The sequence below is a fragment of the Beta vulgaris genome, chromosome 1 (genome assembly GCF_026745355.1).
Source record: "Beta vulgaris subsp. vulgaris cultivar EL10 chromosome 1, EL10.2, whole genome shotgun sequence".
Classification (NCBI taxonomy): domain Eukaryota; kingdom Viridiplantae; phylum Streptophyta; class Magnoliopsida; order Caryophyllales; family Amaranthaceae; genus Beta; species Beta vulgaris.
In genome coordinates, this window is record NC_079202.1 from 50,236,993 (window position 1) to 50,253,119 (window position 16,127).

The 16,127-nt window shown below is 34.9% G+C and overlaps 2 protein-coding genes across 3 annotated transcripts; both read left to right on the plus strand.

The window, feature by feature from the left end:
• Positions 1-2,461: 2,461 nt before the first annotated feature.
• Positions 2,462-4,618, plus strand: LOC125492238 (uncharacterized). The gene is made up of 3 exons (XM_048634327.1): positions 2,462-3,669; positions 3,881-4,284; positions 4,356-4,618. The coding sequence occupies exons 1-3, from the start codon at positions 2,462-2,464 to the stop codon at positions 4,616-4,618; spliced, it is 1,875 nt and encodes a 624-aa protein (XP_048490284.1).
• A 469-nt stretch (positions 4,619-5,087) lies between these two features.
• Positions 5,088-15,997, plus strand: LOC104891141 (lysM domain-containing GPI-anchored protein 1). Of its 2 annotated transcripts, none has more exons than XM_048641615.2 (5): positions 5,088-6,197; positions 7,567-7,684; positions 7,783-7,944; positions 8,038-8,069; positions 11,727-11,842. In XM_048641615.2, exons 1-5 carry the CDS (start codon positions 5,528-5,530, stop codon positions 11,735-11,737), a joined length of 993 nt encoding a protein of 330 aa, XP_048497572.1. In that variant the 5' UTR covers positions 5,088-5,527; the 3' UTR covers positions 11,738-11,842. The 2 variants fall into 2 exon arrangements, with proteins under 2 accessions (XP_048497572.1, XP_010675099.1); XM_010676797.4 differs by lacking the exon at positions 11,727-11,842 and adding an exon at positions 15,514-15,997 and having other exon boundaries at positions 5,094-6,197.
• Positions 15,998-16,127: the final 130 nt, after the last annotated feature.

Below are 16,127 nucleotides of genomic sequence, written 5' to 3' on the forward strand. Positions count from 1 at the left end.
AATTTGTCTTCTCTGATTTAAGCATCTTATGTATATCCCAAGTAACTAGCTTAATGGCTACTGGTTTGCGTAAAGATCAAAGGCACAGTAATGGATTTGATGCAATTTGTTTTAGGTTTTTAATCTACTATAGCTCGTACAGTACTTTGATCTTAAAAGTTGCTCTTGGTTGTTTGCCTTGTGGGTGGTCCAACTATGTATCTTTGCTCATGTTCAAGTTAGTTAACTTTGTCCTTTGTAATAATTTGGAGTGTAGTAGTAATTCTGGTGATTTAAATACTGTTTATTTTTCAAGTAGTGGTAATATTCCTAGAATTATTTACCGAAAGTTTCTTTTATTATGGAGGAAGAGGTTATTGGTGTGTAGTAGATTGTTTTGTTTTGGTATCCAGCAAGTTATTTTAGGTAATGTTTTGGGTAGGGAGTTAAATTATTTATGAATATAAGCTTTTGGAACATAAGGGGTTGTAGAAGGCATCTTGCAATGGAAGAAGTTAAGGAATTTTGTTTTAATAATAAAGTACAAGTTATGATGTTGTGCGAAACTAAGGCCCAACTTCCCCCGGGGGAGGGTAGTGTTAGAAGATGTGGGTTCCAACACTCCGATTATATTCCTTCGATGGGTTTGGCGGGTGGCATATGGCTTTTTTGGAAAGATAATGCTAGTAATCCGTTTACTCTCTCTGTAATTGCTAAATATGATAGATTTATAGCCTGTAATATTAGTCTCTTAGCCATGGAATGCTCATTTGTGGCTGTTTTTATTTATGCCCCTCCTAATTATGCGCTTAAACAAGAATTTTGGTCTGAGTTAATTGAGTATGTTAAGACACTAACTGACCCCTATATTATTTTGGGAGATTTTAATGAACTAAGTTCTCAGAATGACAAAAAAGAAGGAGCTGTATTCCAATTCTCGCGTTTATCTTTCATGAATATGTTGTTTAATTCCCTAGAATGTACTGAATTACCTTTTGAAGGTGGTAGTTTTACGTGGAGGAAAAAAATTAATGGTCCCAATAATATTTTGGAGAGATTGGATAAAGGTGTCGTTAGTATTGATTGGCTTTCTGCATTTCCTGATGCAAAACTTTTTAATCATATTTTCTCATCGTCTGACCATTGTCAAGTGTCCCTAAAGTTCAAAATTAGCGAATGTAGGAAAGCTCCCCCTTTTAAGTTTAATAAGTTGTGGACCACTCGTAAGGATTTTGATTGTCTTGTAAAGAAAACATGGTGTACGCAGTTTCAGGGTTCCTTTATGTATTGCCTTACCAAGAAATGTCGGCTTCTGAAGGAAAGGGCGAAAAATTGGTCTTCTACGAGATTTGGTAACATTTCTAGACAATTAAAAAATGTGGAAGCTAGATTAAAAATTATCCAGAACGACTTACTGTTTAATGAATCCTGCCCTCATCTTATTTCTCTTCAAGATAAATTTTTAATGAAACAAGCGAAATTACTTCACTTTCAAGATATTCATTGGAAGGTTATTGCCAAATCAAATCATATTAAATTAAGTGACGCGAACACCAAGTATTATCACTCATGTGCCACGATCAGAAGAAATAGGAACATTCTTAAGTCCATTAGTGATCCGCAGGGGGTAGCTGTTTCTCACCCATTGAAAATTGAAGAATGTTTTACTGAAGCGTTTAAACATCGGTTTACGTCAAATGAAGGGTGTGGCTTTGATACAAATGTAGATTTTGATCTTCTAACAGAAATAATATCTGATGATGATAATATATACCTATGTCGAGAAGTTACATATGAGGAAGTAAAAGAAGCTACCTTTGATTTAGCCCCTGATAAGGCTCCGGGTTCTGATGGCTATCCCCCTTTCTTTTTTCAAAAATACTGGTCCCTAGTTGGAAAGTCAGTTTTCCGAGCGATAAAGGCCTTTTTTCATTCAGGAAAAATTCTGAGAGAAATCAATCACACCTTCATTACGTTAATTCCCAAGATTGATAACCCTTCTAACCCTAATCATTTTAGACCTATTAGCTTGTGTTCGACCATCTATAAGATTATTGCAAAAATTTTAGCTAATAGATTAAAAGTAGTGTTGGGGAAAATTATTCACCCACTGCAAGGAGCTTTTGTGCCTGAACGCCTGATTCAAGACAATGTCCTCTTAGCTCATGAAGTTTTTCACTCCTTCAAAAACAAGAAAGGAGCTTCAGGATGGTTGGCTATTAAGCTGGATATGGAGAAGGCTTATGATAGGTTAGAGTGGAAATACATTTTTATCACTTTAGAAAAATTAGGGTTCTGTGCCCGATGGGTAGAATGGTTACGTCAGTGTATTACTACGGTCTCTTTCTCGGTTCTTGTCAATGGGATCCCAGGTGAAACTTTTGTTCCCCAGAGAGGAATTCGTTAAGGAGATCCGTTATCACCCTATATTTTTATTTTATGTGCGGAAATTTTGGCTAGGCAGCTGCAACATGCCAGCTTGATGGGCTCTAGATCCCTAGGGGTAACTTTAGGACATTCAGGTGTTAGAATTCCTTTTCTGACTTTTGCTGATGATACAATGATTTTTGCTAAAGCTTCGGAGGAAAGTTGTATTACTATAAAAGCTATTCTTGACAAGTATTGTACTATGTCAGGACAATTAATTAATTTTCATAAATCTGCTTTTCAATGTACGCAAAATGTGTCTGATAACGTGTCTGTTAATTTTGCCGAAATTCTTCAAATGGAAAAATCCTTCTCGCTGAGTAAGTATCTGGGGTGTCCCATTATTGACTCTAAAGTCACAAATGCTACCTTTGCTGATTTGCAAGAGAAAGTTAGTTCTCAATTAACTAAATGGAAAGCTAATTCTCTGTCTCAAGCAGGGCAGACTATTCTAGTTCAATCCAATCTTGCTACAAAAGCTAATTACCAAATGCAAAGTTTTTCTCTCCCCCCAGCTATTCTTTCCTCCCTTGATAAGTGCTATCGGAATTTCTTTTGGAATAAAGATAGTGATGCTAAATCCCCTAACCTGATTGGTTGGGATAAGATCTGTATTCCAAAAAAATTTGGTGGTTTAGGGCTTCGAAAAGCTAAGGTCAACAATAATGCGCTTCAATTTAAATTGTTATGGAAGATTTTGGAGTCTCCGGATAATTTGTGGGTCCAATTAGTTACTCGTAAATATCTTAAGAATGATGACCTGTTTAGTTATAAAGTTAAGGCTAATGTTTCTTGGCAATGGAGAAGGTTAATGAGTCTTCGTATCACGTTTAAGAAGGGTCTCCGGTGGATTGTGGGTAATGGCGAGCAGATTTCCTTTTGGTTTGATAATTGGATCTTTAGTACTGCTTTGGAAGAAAACTACCCTGTTCCCAGGGGATCGGAGGCCCTAAAAGTTAGTTATTTTATTAATCAGGATGGCCATTGGAATGTGTCTTCACTTAGGCAGTATGTTCCGGTTGACATTGCCACTTTAATTGCGAACTATTATTTACCTAGTAATTCGTGTCAGGTTAAAAGGATTTGGGGGCTTACTCCGGATGGTATCTATTCAGTTAAGTCAGGAGTGGAGCTTCTTCAAGGGTTTAATCAGCAGGCAGTTGTCCCTTCACCTTTTGGGTGGATTTGGAAGCTGTCTATACCACCAAAAATTAAGTTCTTTTTATGGAAATTAAGTCATAATGGGATTCCTACTAAGAAAAGGTTAGAGTTAAGTCATGTTTTTCTTCCTTTGGAATGTGTGTTTTGTAATTTTCACTCGGAAGACATTGATCATCTTTTTTCTAAGTGCCCTTTTACCCAGGATGTTTTTTTTGGACCTCCATCAGCAATTAAATTGGCCTATCCCGCCGGAAATTGAGGATGGTGTTTCTTTTAACAATTTCTTATTAAATCTTAAATCCTTGTTTTCAAGGTTTCAAATGGAATGTATGGTTATAGGGTGGTGGTTTGTTTGGTTTGCGCGTAATGGGGTCATTTTCAGGCAGGATTCGACTTCTCCTATTAAGGTTAGTTCGATGATTAAAGCTTTTGTGAATAATCTAAAGATTACGGGGGAGGTTGTTGCGAGTGTGGACTCTGTGATTACTCCTGCTGTTGCTCGGAATATTAAGGTGGTGGCTCGGAATAATGTTTTCTGGTCTCCTCCTCCGGCGGAATTTCTTAAAGTCAATTTTGATGGTTCTAAGTTGGCTACTGGGCAAGCGGCTTTTGGTTTTGTTATTCGAGATGCTGAAGGTGTTGTTAAGCTGTGTGGGGCTGGGGCTATGGACAGTTCGGTCTCCATCTTAGAAGCTGAGGCTAGGGGTCTTCGGGAAGGTGTCAGAGGGGCTAAGACGCTAAGTCTCTGGGTATTGGCAAGTTGATTATTGAGGGTGATAATTTGGCAGTTATTAATGCTGTTAATCGAGTATGGAAGATTCCTTGGAAGATTCATTCTTCTATTTTGGACACGATCCAAGAGCTGGGTCACTTTGAGGAAGTGCAGATCTATCATGTCTTTAGGGAAGCTAATGCGGCTGCAGATTGGATGGCGCATAGGGGTCATTCTTCGCCTACCACTACTTACTGGTTTGATGTTCCTGTTTTACCTTTTACTGTAATCATCCGAAAGGATGCTTTAGGGTGGCCCAAATCCTGGGATCCTCCCTAGTTTTTTCTTTCCTTTATAAAAAAAAAAAAAAAAAAATATCGGTTATTAGTAATATGAATAATAAAATAATAGACAATATTACAAATACATATATAATAATCATAGTGGTGCTTTAATTAATATTTTAATTCAAATTTATTGATTATTGACTATTTGGATCTTATTGGACCTGATTAAACTTAATTAAAACTTGTTAAACCTGATTAGAACTTATTGGACATGATTGAAACTTATTGTCCTGATTGAAACTAATTTGAATTAAACTTATCAAAAATGAACTAAATTGATTAAATTTAAAATTTAATTTATTAAGGTAAAAAAAACACATCCTAAATTTATGTTTTACGGATATTTGAAAAAAGGATAATGGTACAAATAAAAGCAGATTAAGGTATCAAAATAGACAAGTCAATAAAATACTTCAGGGCAAAATTGTCTATTCTCACAAGTGACAAACACAGACTCAAATATCAAGACTCCACCTCTGTCTTGCACAACTTTTGTCCCCTTTCTTACTTCACTTTACCTGTTTACCAGTTTCTAGTTTATACTCACCTCCATTTCTCTCCCACTATAACCTTCCCTTCCTCCTTTCTCTCTCCTCAAACCATATTTTAGACCTCTAAAACCCTTGAAATCCCAACTTTCTGTGCTCCCATTTCAAATTTCTTTCCGTTACTGATTCAACCAAAACCCCAGAAATTTGTTCAGTTCTACTCCATTTCTTACCCATCTAAAAAACCCACTTCTTCTTTTTTGCTAGAATATCTTCCATAACTCTCTACTCAAGTAACAACCCAGAAAAAGGAAAAAGAACCAAACTTTTTCTTCCTTTTTTTTGGGTTTCTTACTCATTTTGTGTTGAAGCTATATTTAACATTTTGTACCCCAAAAAAAAGCAAACCCAAGATGCCAAACCCAAAACCCAGTTCAAATTCTCTCTCCTCAACTTTAATCTTACTCACAATCCTCTCAATTTCATCAATTGTGAGCTCAAAATCCACCATTGAACCTTGCTCAAACTCAGACTCATGCAATGCAATGTTGGGTTACACTCTATACACTGAACTCAAAGTTTCTGAGGTTGCTTCTTTATTTGGAATCGACCCAATCTCTCTCCTAACTGCAAATGCCATCGACATTTCATACCCGGATGTCGAAAACCATATATTACCTTCACAACTCTTCCTAAAAATCCCAATAAGTTGTTCTTGTGTTGATGGGATTAGGAAATCTGTGTCTACTCATTATAAAACTAGGCCTTCTGATTCTCTATCCTCAATTGCTGACTCCATTTATGGGGGTTTGCTGTCTGCTGATCAGCTTAGAGAGGCGAATTCGATTTCGGACCCGTCTGCTCTTGATGGGGAGAATTTGGTTGTGCCTTTGCCTTGTACTTGTTTTAATAACACTGATAATTCTTTGCCTGCTATCTATTTGTCCTATGTTGTTCAGCCTGTTGATGCATTGCCCGGTATCGCGGCGAGGTATCAAACTACTGTTACTGATTTGATGAATGTTAATGCTATGGGAAGTACTGCTATTTTTCCTGGAGATATACTTTCTGTGCCTATATCAGGTGACAACATTATGTTCTGTTTTTATGCTTTTAATAGTATCTGTGTATTGTTTTCTGTCTGTTTATGGTAAAAATCTGCATCTTGCAATGAAGCTGATTGTTATGAAGACATGATGTGCATTTTGTGGAATGTGAATTTAACTAAATTATGTTAATCATTTATGTTGTTTCCAATTTGGTGAGTCTCAATTTGAATGATAATCTAGATGCTTACTAGTTATTAGTAGGAAGAATGTGTTGTTATGCACTTTAGCAGGGCTATATTGTGGACTAGAATCATAATTTACTATTACATTGGTCTCAAAGATAATAATACTTGGGAATATAATCATCATTTGATTTTATGATATTTGGACGCTTTCGGAAGATAGTTATTTATGGTTCTTATAGTGGTATTGTGATATAGAATTATTGGGGGATTAGACAAGGATTGACTGCAAAAGTAAATGTGTCATGATCAACTACAAAAGGTAAAAGAGCCCCTGAAATTTTTTTGGATTCTTGACATCATGGAATGGTAGCATTATAGCAATGCAGCCGTGCTTGATATTTCCAAAAGGAGAAAACATAAGCTTTATTCTAATATTACTCTCTCTCTCTCAATATGTGATTTTTTTTTATCACTTTTCAGGCATATTAAGAATCTAATTCCCGAAATTTACTTAAAATTGTATTATTAATGTAAAATGACATGTGATATTACATTAATAGTACTTCCTCCTTAACATGATAAGTGCAACAAATGAATATTTCATACCTCACAAATAATACCCGATTGTTGCTGTTATTATGTTACGGATCGGAGGAAGTATAAAAAACACAATATTAGGTTGATATTATAAAGTGCATAAAAAAATGGTGGATTGATAATGTTTCAATCTTATATATTGAATGCATAAAATGGCGGCCTGAAAGGACTTACATATTGAGACACCGAAAATAGTTCTGAACCTACAGTTGAATTTAGTTTCAATTCCTGCTGTTGTATAATGAAGTATGTGGGTCAGTGTGAAGTATGTGGGTCAGTGTGACTAAGTCATTAAGAATGTATTTTATCCCATTGATTTAGACTTATCTATCGCTTGGAACCTGATCTTATAACTTATCGGAACTTGTCATTGTTTCTGAAATAAGTTAAATGTAACTATATGTTTTATCTACAAGTCATATATTTCGATTTAGTTTCCTTAAGCAGTGTTTTTGTTACTTTAGTGATTGAGTGCCTGCAATAGTGCAATCCACATGCTGTCAAACAAAAGTATCCAAACAAGCAACGAGGATCGCTTGTTTTGTTTCTTTTCTTGGTACATCTCTTTTGTCTATGCAATTGCTTTACTGATAAATTTCTAATTTTGTCAATGCGTTGCAGCCTGTGCATCAAATTTTCCAAGCGCTGCTTCTGATTATGGTTTGATTGTTCCAAATGGAAGTTATGCAATTTCTGCAAGTCATTGCGTACAGTGCAGTTGTGTCCCAGGGAGCCGAAAGTAAGCAATTTTCTGTATGTTAGTCTTTGAAAGGCATTATTTTATTTCTTTTCCTGGAAATTAACTTTCTTTCACTATTATTGTGGCTATGTTTACAGTTTGTATTGCATGCCAGCATCATTGGCAGTATCTTGCTCAAGCATGCAATGCCCTGGTAGCAACCTTATGCTTGGGAATTCTACTATCCAACAAAGCAGTGCTGGTTGCAATGTCACTTCTTGCAATTATGATGGTTATGTCAATGGCACGATTATGACTACGTAAGTTTGTTAACTGTTATCTTTCCTGTCTTCTGTTTAACTGTATTACATAGTTGAAATTCTCCGGATGAAACTTCTGTTGATGTTTTTCAGGTTGTCTGTATCTCTTCGGCCTCGCTGCCCAGGTAAAAAAATACTACAAGCTGGAATATATGCGGATTTTTGGATATTCATGCTTGCATCACATCTTAATCCAGTTTATATTAATTACCACTCTTTCATCAATTGCCTGGATATGGAATGCTTCTTTTCTTAGGATGCATGTATTTATTGCTTGAGTCTTTGTTATGTTACAGTTTCTTATACCAGAGTCATATTCTACAAACGTATGATGCTACTGGGAGAAGTCATGGTTTTAGGCATTTACAATGATCAGTCACCACATTAGAGCTCATCACTGTTATAAATGATTTTGCCATGCTGAAATCTACACTTATCTAGGTATTTTTGAGGTTTCACATAAGGAACAACCGAAAGTGTAAGAAAGCCATAGGTAGTTGTTGTAACCTAAGGGAACACTCAAGAAGGGGGGGGTTGAATTGAGTGACGAAATCTAATCGATTTTCACAAAAATCCTTTCACAGCTCAGTGCCAGGCTCTGAGCTGAACACTGCGAAAATTGTTATTTTTGCGTTTTTGCGAATAATAAACTTAAAAGATATTAGATTTGACACAATATATAACGTGGTTCAATCTCACCTCTGAGATCTACGTCCACAAGAAACAAAATCTCTTTTATTTCTTTGAATCCTATAATATCAAACTCTTGATACAATACGATTCCCCTACTACTAACCCTAGTAATGACTCCCCAACACTTAACTCTAAGTGTTGGCACTCTCAATAATGTAAAAGTTACAAGAAAGAACGATCCTCAAAGATGTGCTTCTTAGTCAAGCAAATAGAGGACAATTACAATTATGAAATAGTAACTTAAACCTAACCGCTCAGTGCTATGCTCAGTGCCAAGGAAATAGTTTTCAGCTTTTTACTTAGACTCGATTTTCTCTCTGAAAACTTGAGATTTAAAAGTGAATTCTGATTCCCTTTTATAGGCTTGGTTAGGACGAAAATCACTTAAAAATATCTTTATCTTTTAATCCTTGATTTAAGGAATAAAACTTTATCTTTTTCTATCTTTATCTTTTAAACTTAAAAGATAAGTTTTCCACATTAGATTTTCTTTTCAACTCAAATTCTGTTTTCTTTTATCAAAAAGATATTTTCCAAAATAAAATCTGATTTTATATTTTCTCAAAACACGTTTTATTCAAATTCAGTTTTAAAACCTTTTTTCAAAACACGTTTTACTAAAACACGTTTTTTCCGAAAATTTCTTTTTCTAAAATTCTTTAAAACTCGTTTTTATCAAAATCTGATTTTTGTTAAAATATTTTCAAAAACTCATTTTTATCAAAATCTTATTTTTATTAAAATCTTTTCAAAAACTCGTTTTTATTAAAATCTTTTAGAAACTCGGTTTTACAAAATCTTTTTTACAAAATCTTTTTCTAAAAACTCATTTTCCTTAATCCCTTTTTATTTCTGATTTCGAAAATCTATTTCCCTTATTTTGAAAACTAATTTCCTTTTTATATAGACATATAACATTAACATAATTATTTATTTCCTTAACTCTAAGAAAATAATAATTATACTAATATCATATAATCTATATTTCGACACATAGCATATCACCAAGTTTGAGCATATTACATTTTAATCTAAAGTTACTATTCTAAGAAATTATAAACTAAAACTTCATTCTTGATTCTTCTTTGATTCTTCTTTTCTTCAAAGTCTTCGTTTATCAATTTCTTTCTTCATGCATCTGTTGCAACTGTTACATACTTTCATGCTACAACATATTATATTAATTTTCATCATAAAACATAACATGTGCATAAAACATAACATGTACATGCACAACAAATTCCCCCTTTTTGATGATGACAAACCATAAATATAATAATGTTAAATAAACAATTGTTCCCCCTCAAAGTATGCATATTGACTTTTGTTCCCCCTCAAACAATGCATGGATTGATTATTTACCCTTTTAGAACCTAGCCGTACTCAGATTAATAGCTTTCAATTATTCACTTGTCCCTACATGCTCATTTATATTCAATTCACATTAGCTCAACCTAGGATATCATCAAGACACAAAGTCAATATTATATACCTTCTTTTCCCCCTTTTGTCATTCTCAAAAAGTACATAAAGACAAAAAAATCATTCACACAATCAGAAGAGTTTAAAATAATCCAATAGCTCAACTAATTAAGCTAGTGATGCTGGTGCTACAACCAACACCAATTCACAATCTCCAAAATAATCCAAAAAAACATCCAAAAAGCATCAAAACAGTTTAACAAAAACCGACATGTTTTTCGAAAAACTACAAGGCATAGACAAAATTACATAGTAGGACTAGGATAAAAGGAAAGGTGTTTATGGTGTAGATGCTGCAGTTGTTTCTTCATGTCATGAACTTCTTCCACCACCATTAAGCACCCCACACTAATAGTGGCGTTGTCAATCCCTAACAAAAAGGCCATGTTTGGTATGGTAATTCCAAAAATCCACTAGAAGGGACCTCCAAAACTTGAGCCAATTCAGTGACAGTTAAAGTAATCACAACATCATTAACAACAGTGGATAAAACCAAATCATCACTTACCACCAAATTCTCATAAAATTGTTTAACCTCAGATTCATAAATTCCATCGTTATAACCCAGCAATTTAATCCATCCTTGAGTTCTCAATTCATCCAACAAAAACTTAAAGGCCGGTCATTTTAACCGAGTAGTCGGAAGAACACGTCCAGTCAGAATCTTGACGCGAGAAGTTTTCGGTCTCTTAGAAGGAGATTGGGGCTTACCGGAATTCGCACCTTTTCGTATGCGAGAGGAGGAGGCATCAGAAGTCGTAGCAGCGGAAGTAGTCGGAGAAGGCGGTGGGCGACAAGAAGAAGTCGTTGGCGCTGTGTTCAGGGACAATCTTGTGGTGGGTTTGTATGTGGGCCGGAATGTTTGTCCGGAGGGGTTTTTCTTGGACGGTTTTTTTCGTGGCCGGTATCTTTTTGTGGGAGTGTTCTGGGTCTTCTTTTTTTTTTTTTTTTTTTTTTTTTTGGCTGAGAATTTTCGAAGCAAAGGTTTTGATGCGTTTGACGGGTTTTGAGAGATTTAGGGGAAGGGCCGGTTAATGTGTTTAGGTTTAAGTCCATTATGCCCTTTTAATGCCTTGCATATAATTTTTAAAATGAATTTTGAAAAACTATTTTTTGAAAAAGTTTTATAATTTTGACAAAGCAACATCAATGGATATTTTAGAAAACATGATACTTTTGGAATTTTTCATAGAATTTTTCTAGAGCAACTTAGGTGTCAGTTATCAGGACAGCATCAATAGCCTTTTAGGAGTCTTGGATTAAATCAAAAATCTGACTTAGTGTAGATAGAATCTTTCGAACTCTTAAGCATGTAAAGGGGGCAAATAAGCACACAAATCACTAAGTATAGAAATCAATCCCAAAGCTAATCTAAGTTTTTCAAAATCTTTCACGAGCAAGTGGTTTAGTGAAAATATCAGCTATTTGGTCTTCAGTACAATAAATTCAAGGGCTTCCTTTTCCTACATGATTACTTGTTTGTTTTAGGAACCCATATTTGCTTGGGTCCCTTTTTCTTACGTTGAGCATCTAGTATGTCTTTTCTAACCCAGATTTGAGTAACGTGTTTGACATTCTTTGCAATTCGATTTTTCTTTTTGTTGCAGTCGTCAATTAGGTGTCCATTATTTCCACAGAAGTTGCAAATAAGATATTCAGGAAGTCCAACATATTTTCTTTTCGAAAGTCTCTTTCGAAGGTCTGGCACTGAGCCTGGCACTGAGTCGCTGGTCAGAATATCCTAATCCTGTTTTGTTCGTTTGTTTGTGGTGCAAGTTAGTAATTTAGAGCATTCTTCCCATTGGTCCATTTTTCGTGCATCTTTCGAGCAATAGAAAGTTGTGATTCTAAATATTCAACTGAGGTATTTAAATCACTACTTCTTTTTCGGGAAGTCTCTAAGTCTCTTTTAACTTTATCCAACTCTTCTCTTATCTTTGCATCACTAGGCAGCATTAGTGGAACAATTCTAGATTGTTGTCTTGAGTTCTTAAGATCATTCAACTCGTGATTTAATTTTTCAATTTGTTCCTAAGACTAGATTTTTCAGCTTCGAACTCAGTGACTGGCACTGAGCTATTTACGAGATTATCAACTAGAGTCTTTTCTTGTTTTAGTGTGTTTATCTCTAAGTCTTTCTCGTCAATCCTTTTCATCAGAGTTTTTTTTCTTTAAGTAATTCCTTATATTCTGTTTCTAATCCAATTTTTAGCCTAGTCAAATTTTTTATTTCCTTTTCATGTTATCAAAATTATCATTCATGTTTGACAATCATCAATTACGTTTTCAAGCAATATGACAAGCTTACTTTTGGAAAGAAGATGAATTGAAGGTTTTAAAGAAGTTAGACTTACCTCACTGTCTTCTTCCTCTTCAAGAGGGTTCGAACTTTTAGCCATCAAGCATAGATGCGAGTCGTCATGGCTCAGTGCCGTCTTCAGAGTGGTCTGTACAGCATTCAGACATAATTTTGCTTCGTGGCTCTGAGCGTGGCACTGATCTTCGTCAGAATCCGAGTCTCCCCAGACTGCTGCGATCATGGCTTTCTTGTACTCCTTCTTAGACTGCTCTCGTTTTCTCTAGGCTTTTCTTCATCCCACAGAGGGCATTCTTTAATCCTGTGATCATACTCACCACACTTGAAACAACCAGAGTTAGTAGCACTTTTCTTAGGGTTAGAAGAGTGCCTTTACCTTTGAAGTTTCCTACTTCTCCTGAAGTTGTTGCTCCTGTTCTCTTTTAAGAAATTTTGAAACTTTCTAGTTAGAGACGCTACTTCTTCATCACTTTCACTACATCCGTTTCTACTTCAGTTTTTAAGGCCAACCCTTTATTCTTTGGTTCACTTGATTTAGAGTCTAAAACAAGTTCGTGAGTCATTAAGGAACCAATGATTGTTCTAGTGAGAGTTTTGATAAATCCTTAGCCTCTTGAATAGCAGTTATTTTAGGAAGCCATTTATTAGTCAAACTTCTTAACACTTTTCTAACTAAATCTTCAGAAGAATAGATTTTTCCTAAAGATCTTAGTTCATTAGTTATTAGTGTAAATCTGTAAACATATCTTTAATAGATTCACCTTAGTCATTGTGAACAGTTCATATTGTTGGACTAGTAAATCTATCCTAGACTGTTTTACCTCGTTTGTACCTTCATGTGCCAATTCCAATGTGTCCCAAATTTCCTTAGCAGTGGTGCACGCAGAGATTCTTGAATATTCATCAGGTCCAATTCCAGATTGGAGAATACTCATAGCTTTGAAATTCTTTTCTGCCTTTCCGTAGTCAACAGAATTGTACTCCCTTCCTTTTGTCGAACAGGTTACCTTTCGTCTTTGTTTTGATAGGAAGAGGTCCAGTCTTGATGATTCTCCAGCATTGAAAGTCAGAACCTTGAATGTATATCCTCATCCTGTCTTCCACCATCCATAATCTTTCCCGTTGAAAATTGGACACTTGGAATACTTGTCGCGAAAGTCGTCTTGTGTGTTCATGATTTCTATTCTCTAGATGTGAGTCTTACGAGAATAGCCTGCTCTGATACCACTTGTTGTAACCTAAGGGAACACTCAAGAAGGGGGGGTTGAATTGAGTGACGAAATCTAATCGATTTTCCAAAAATCCTTTCACAGCTCAGTGCCAGGCTCTGAGCTGAACACTCGAAAATTGTTATTTGCGTTTTTGCGAATAATAAACTTAAAAGATATTAGATTTGACACAATAATAACGTGGTTCAATCTCACCTCTGAGATCTACGTCCACAAGAAACAAAAACTCTTTTATTTCTTTGAATCCTATAATATCAAACTCTTGATACAATACGATTCCCCTCACTACTAACCCTAGTAATGACTCCCCAACACTTAACTCTAAGTGTTGGCACTCTCAATAATGTAAAAGTTACAAGAAAGAACGATCCTCAAAGATGTGCTTCTTAGTCAAGCAAATAGAGGACAATTACAATTAGAAATAGTAACTTAAACCTAACCCTCAGTGCTATGCTCAGTGCCAAGGAAATAGTTTTCAGCTTTTTACTTAGACTCGATTTTCTCTCTGAAAACTTGAGATTTAAAAGTGAATTCTGATTCCCTTTTATAGGCTTGGTTAGGACGAAAATCACTTAAAAATATCTTTATCTTTTAATCCTTGATTTAAGGAATAAAACTTTATCTTTTTCTATCTTTATCTTTTAAACTTAAAAAGATAAGTTTTCCACATTAGATTTTCTTTTCAACTCAAATTCTGTTTTCTTTTATCAAAAAGATATTTTCCAAAATAAAATCTGATTTTATATTTTCTCAAAACAGTTTTATTCAAACAGTTTTAAAACCTTTTTTCAAAAACACGTTTTACTAAAACACGTTTTTTCCGAAAATTTCTTTTTCTAAAATTCTTTAAAACTCGTTTTTTACAAAATCTGATTTTTGTTAAATATTTTCAAAAACTCTTTTTATCAAAATCTTATTTTTATTAAAATCTTTTCAAAAACTCGTTTTTATTAAAATCTTTTAGAAACTCGTTTTACAAAACTTTTTTACAAAATCTTTTTCTAAAAACTCATTTTCCTTAATCCCTTTTTATTTCTGATTTCGAAAATCTATTTCCCTTATTTGAAAACTAATTTCCTTTTTATATAGACATATAACATTAACATAATTATTTATTTCTTAACTCTAAGAAAATAATAATTATACTAATATCATATAATCTATATTTGACACATAGCATATCACAAGTTTGAGCATATTACATTTTAATCTAAAGTTACTATTCTAAGAAATTATAAACTAAACTTCATTCTTGATTCTTATTCTTCTTTCTTCAAAGTCTTCGTTTATCAATTTCTTTCTTCATGCATCTGTTGCAACTGTTACATACTTTCATGCTACAACATATTATATTAATTTTCATCATCAAAACATAACATGTGCATAAAACATAACATGTACATGCACAACAGTAGTTTTTGAATAAAGAGAAACACCTTCCTATCATCATAAGCCTAGCTAGTAGTTTTACATAGTAAATACATGAGTCAAATCGGAAATTGGAATTGGACCCTCCATATCTATTCATAAGGGTGCTTGCATAATTATTTGCTGTACTGTTGGTTTGCTCACAGAGTTGAGAATACGAAAGATGTGGTAAGTGTTGAACCTTCAGAAAGAGCCCATATTACCAAGACCCATTTCTCTCTAGGTTTTAGGGATGACCTGGTGTAAATAACAATTCATCTGTATGCCATGCTCTTAGTCTTAGCCATTCAGTGGAAAGCGAAGCTGATCTCAAAGATTCTTATTGTGATTTTGCATGGAACACTTGAAATTTTGAATACTTTCCACTACCAAATTTGCACTTGAAGGAACATTATGCATATAACTCTGGTCTTATTGCAGGGCCTCAGCAATTTCCTGCAGTAACTCCCCCTCCAATTAGAGCTACTCAGGAATCCATATACGCTCCGGCATCAGCACCAGCACCATCGTTGCACGCGGGAGGAACTACGTTGCCTGGATCCACAGGCGCAGTTTTGCCTCCTTTGGGTTCATTTCCAGCTAGTGGGCCTGCTATGAGCACTGCTGGGAGTTTTAGCTCAGGTTCTTCTTTGGTGAATCCATTCGCTGTCTCCCAAAACACGGTTGCTTTTTTTGTGCTCCTTGTTTGCCTTGTGGCTTGTCATGGCTTTTGATGTTCTACCAAGTTGGATTTGTTTGCTGTATCTATGTGACCTAATTTTGGACGCTTGATGAGGTTCTTTTTGTATTGGTAATCTCATCATGTACCGCGCTATCTTGTTCAATGACAAATTGGTGTGTGCAATCGGCAAATTTATCCTTTCTTCGTAATGTTCGGACCTTGTGCAAAAAGGTTTTGATTCTATTTTCTTTTTAGTTTTACAAGTAATTTTTTAGGGTATCGTCACAGCTTACAAGTGACAATTTATGTGATGTATTTATCTGCAAAGGAAGTATTCATTTACTTTCACATGTTTCAGTTTCATATGTTTCTG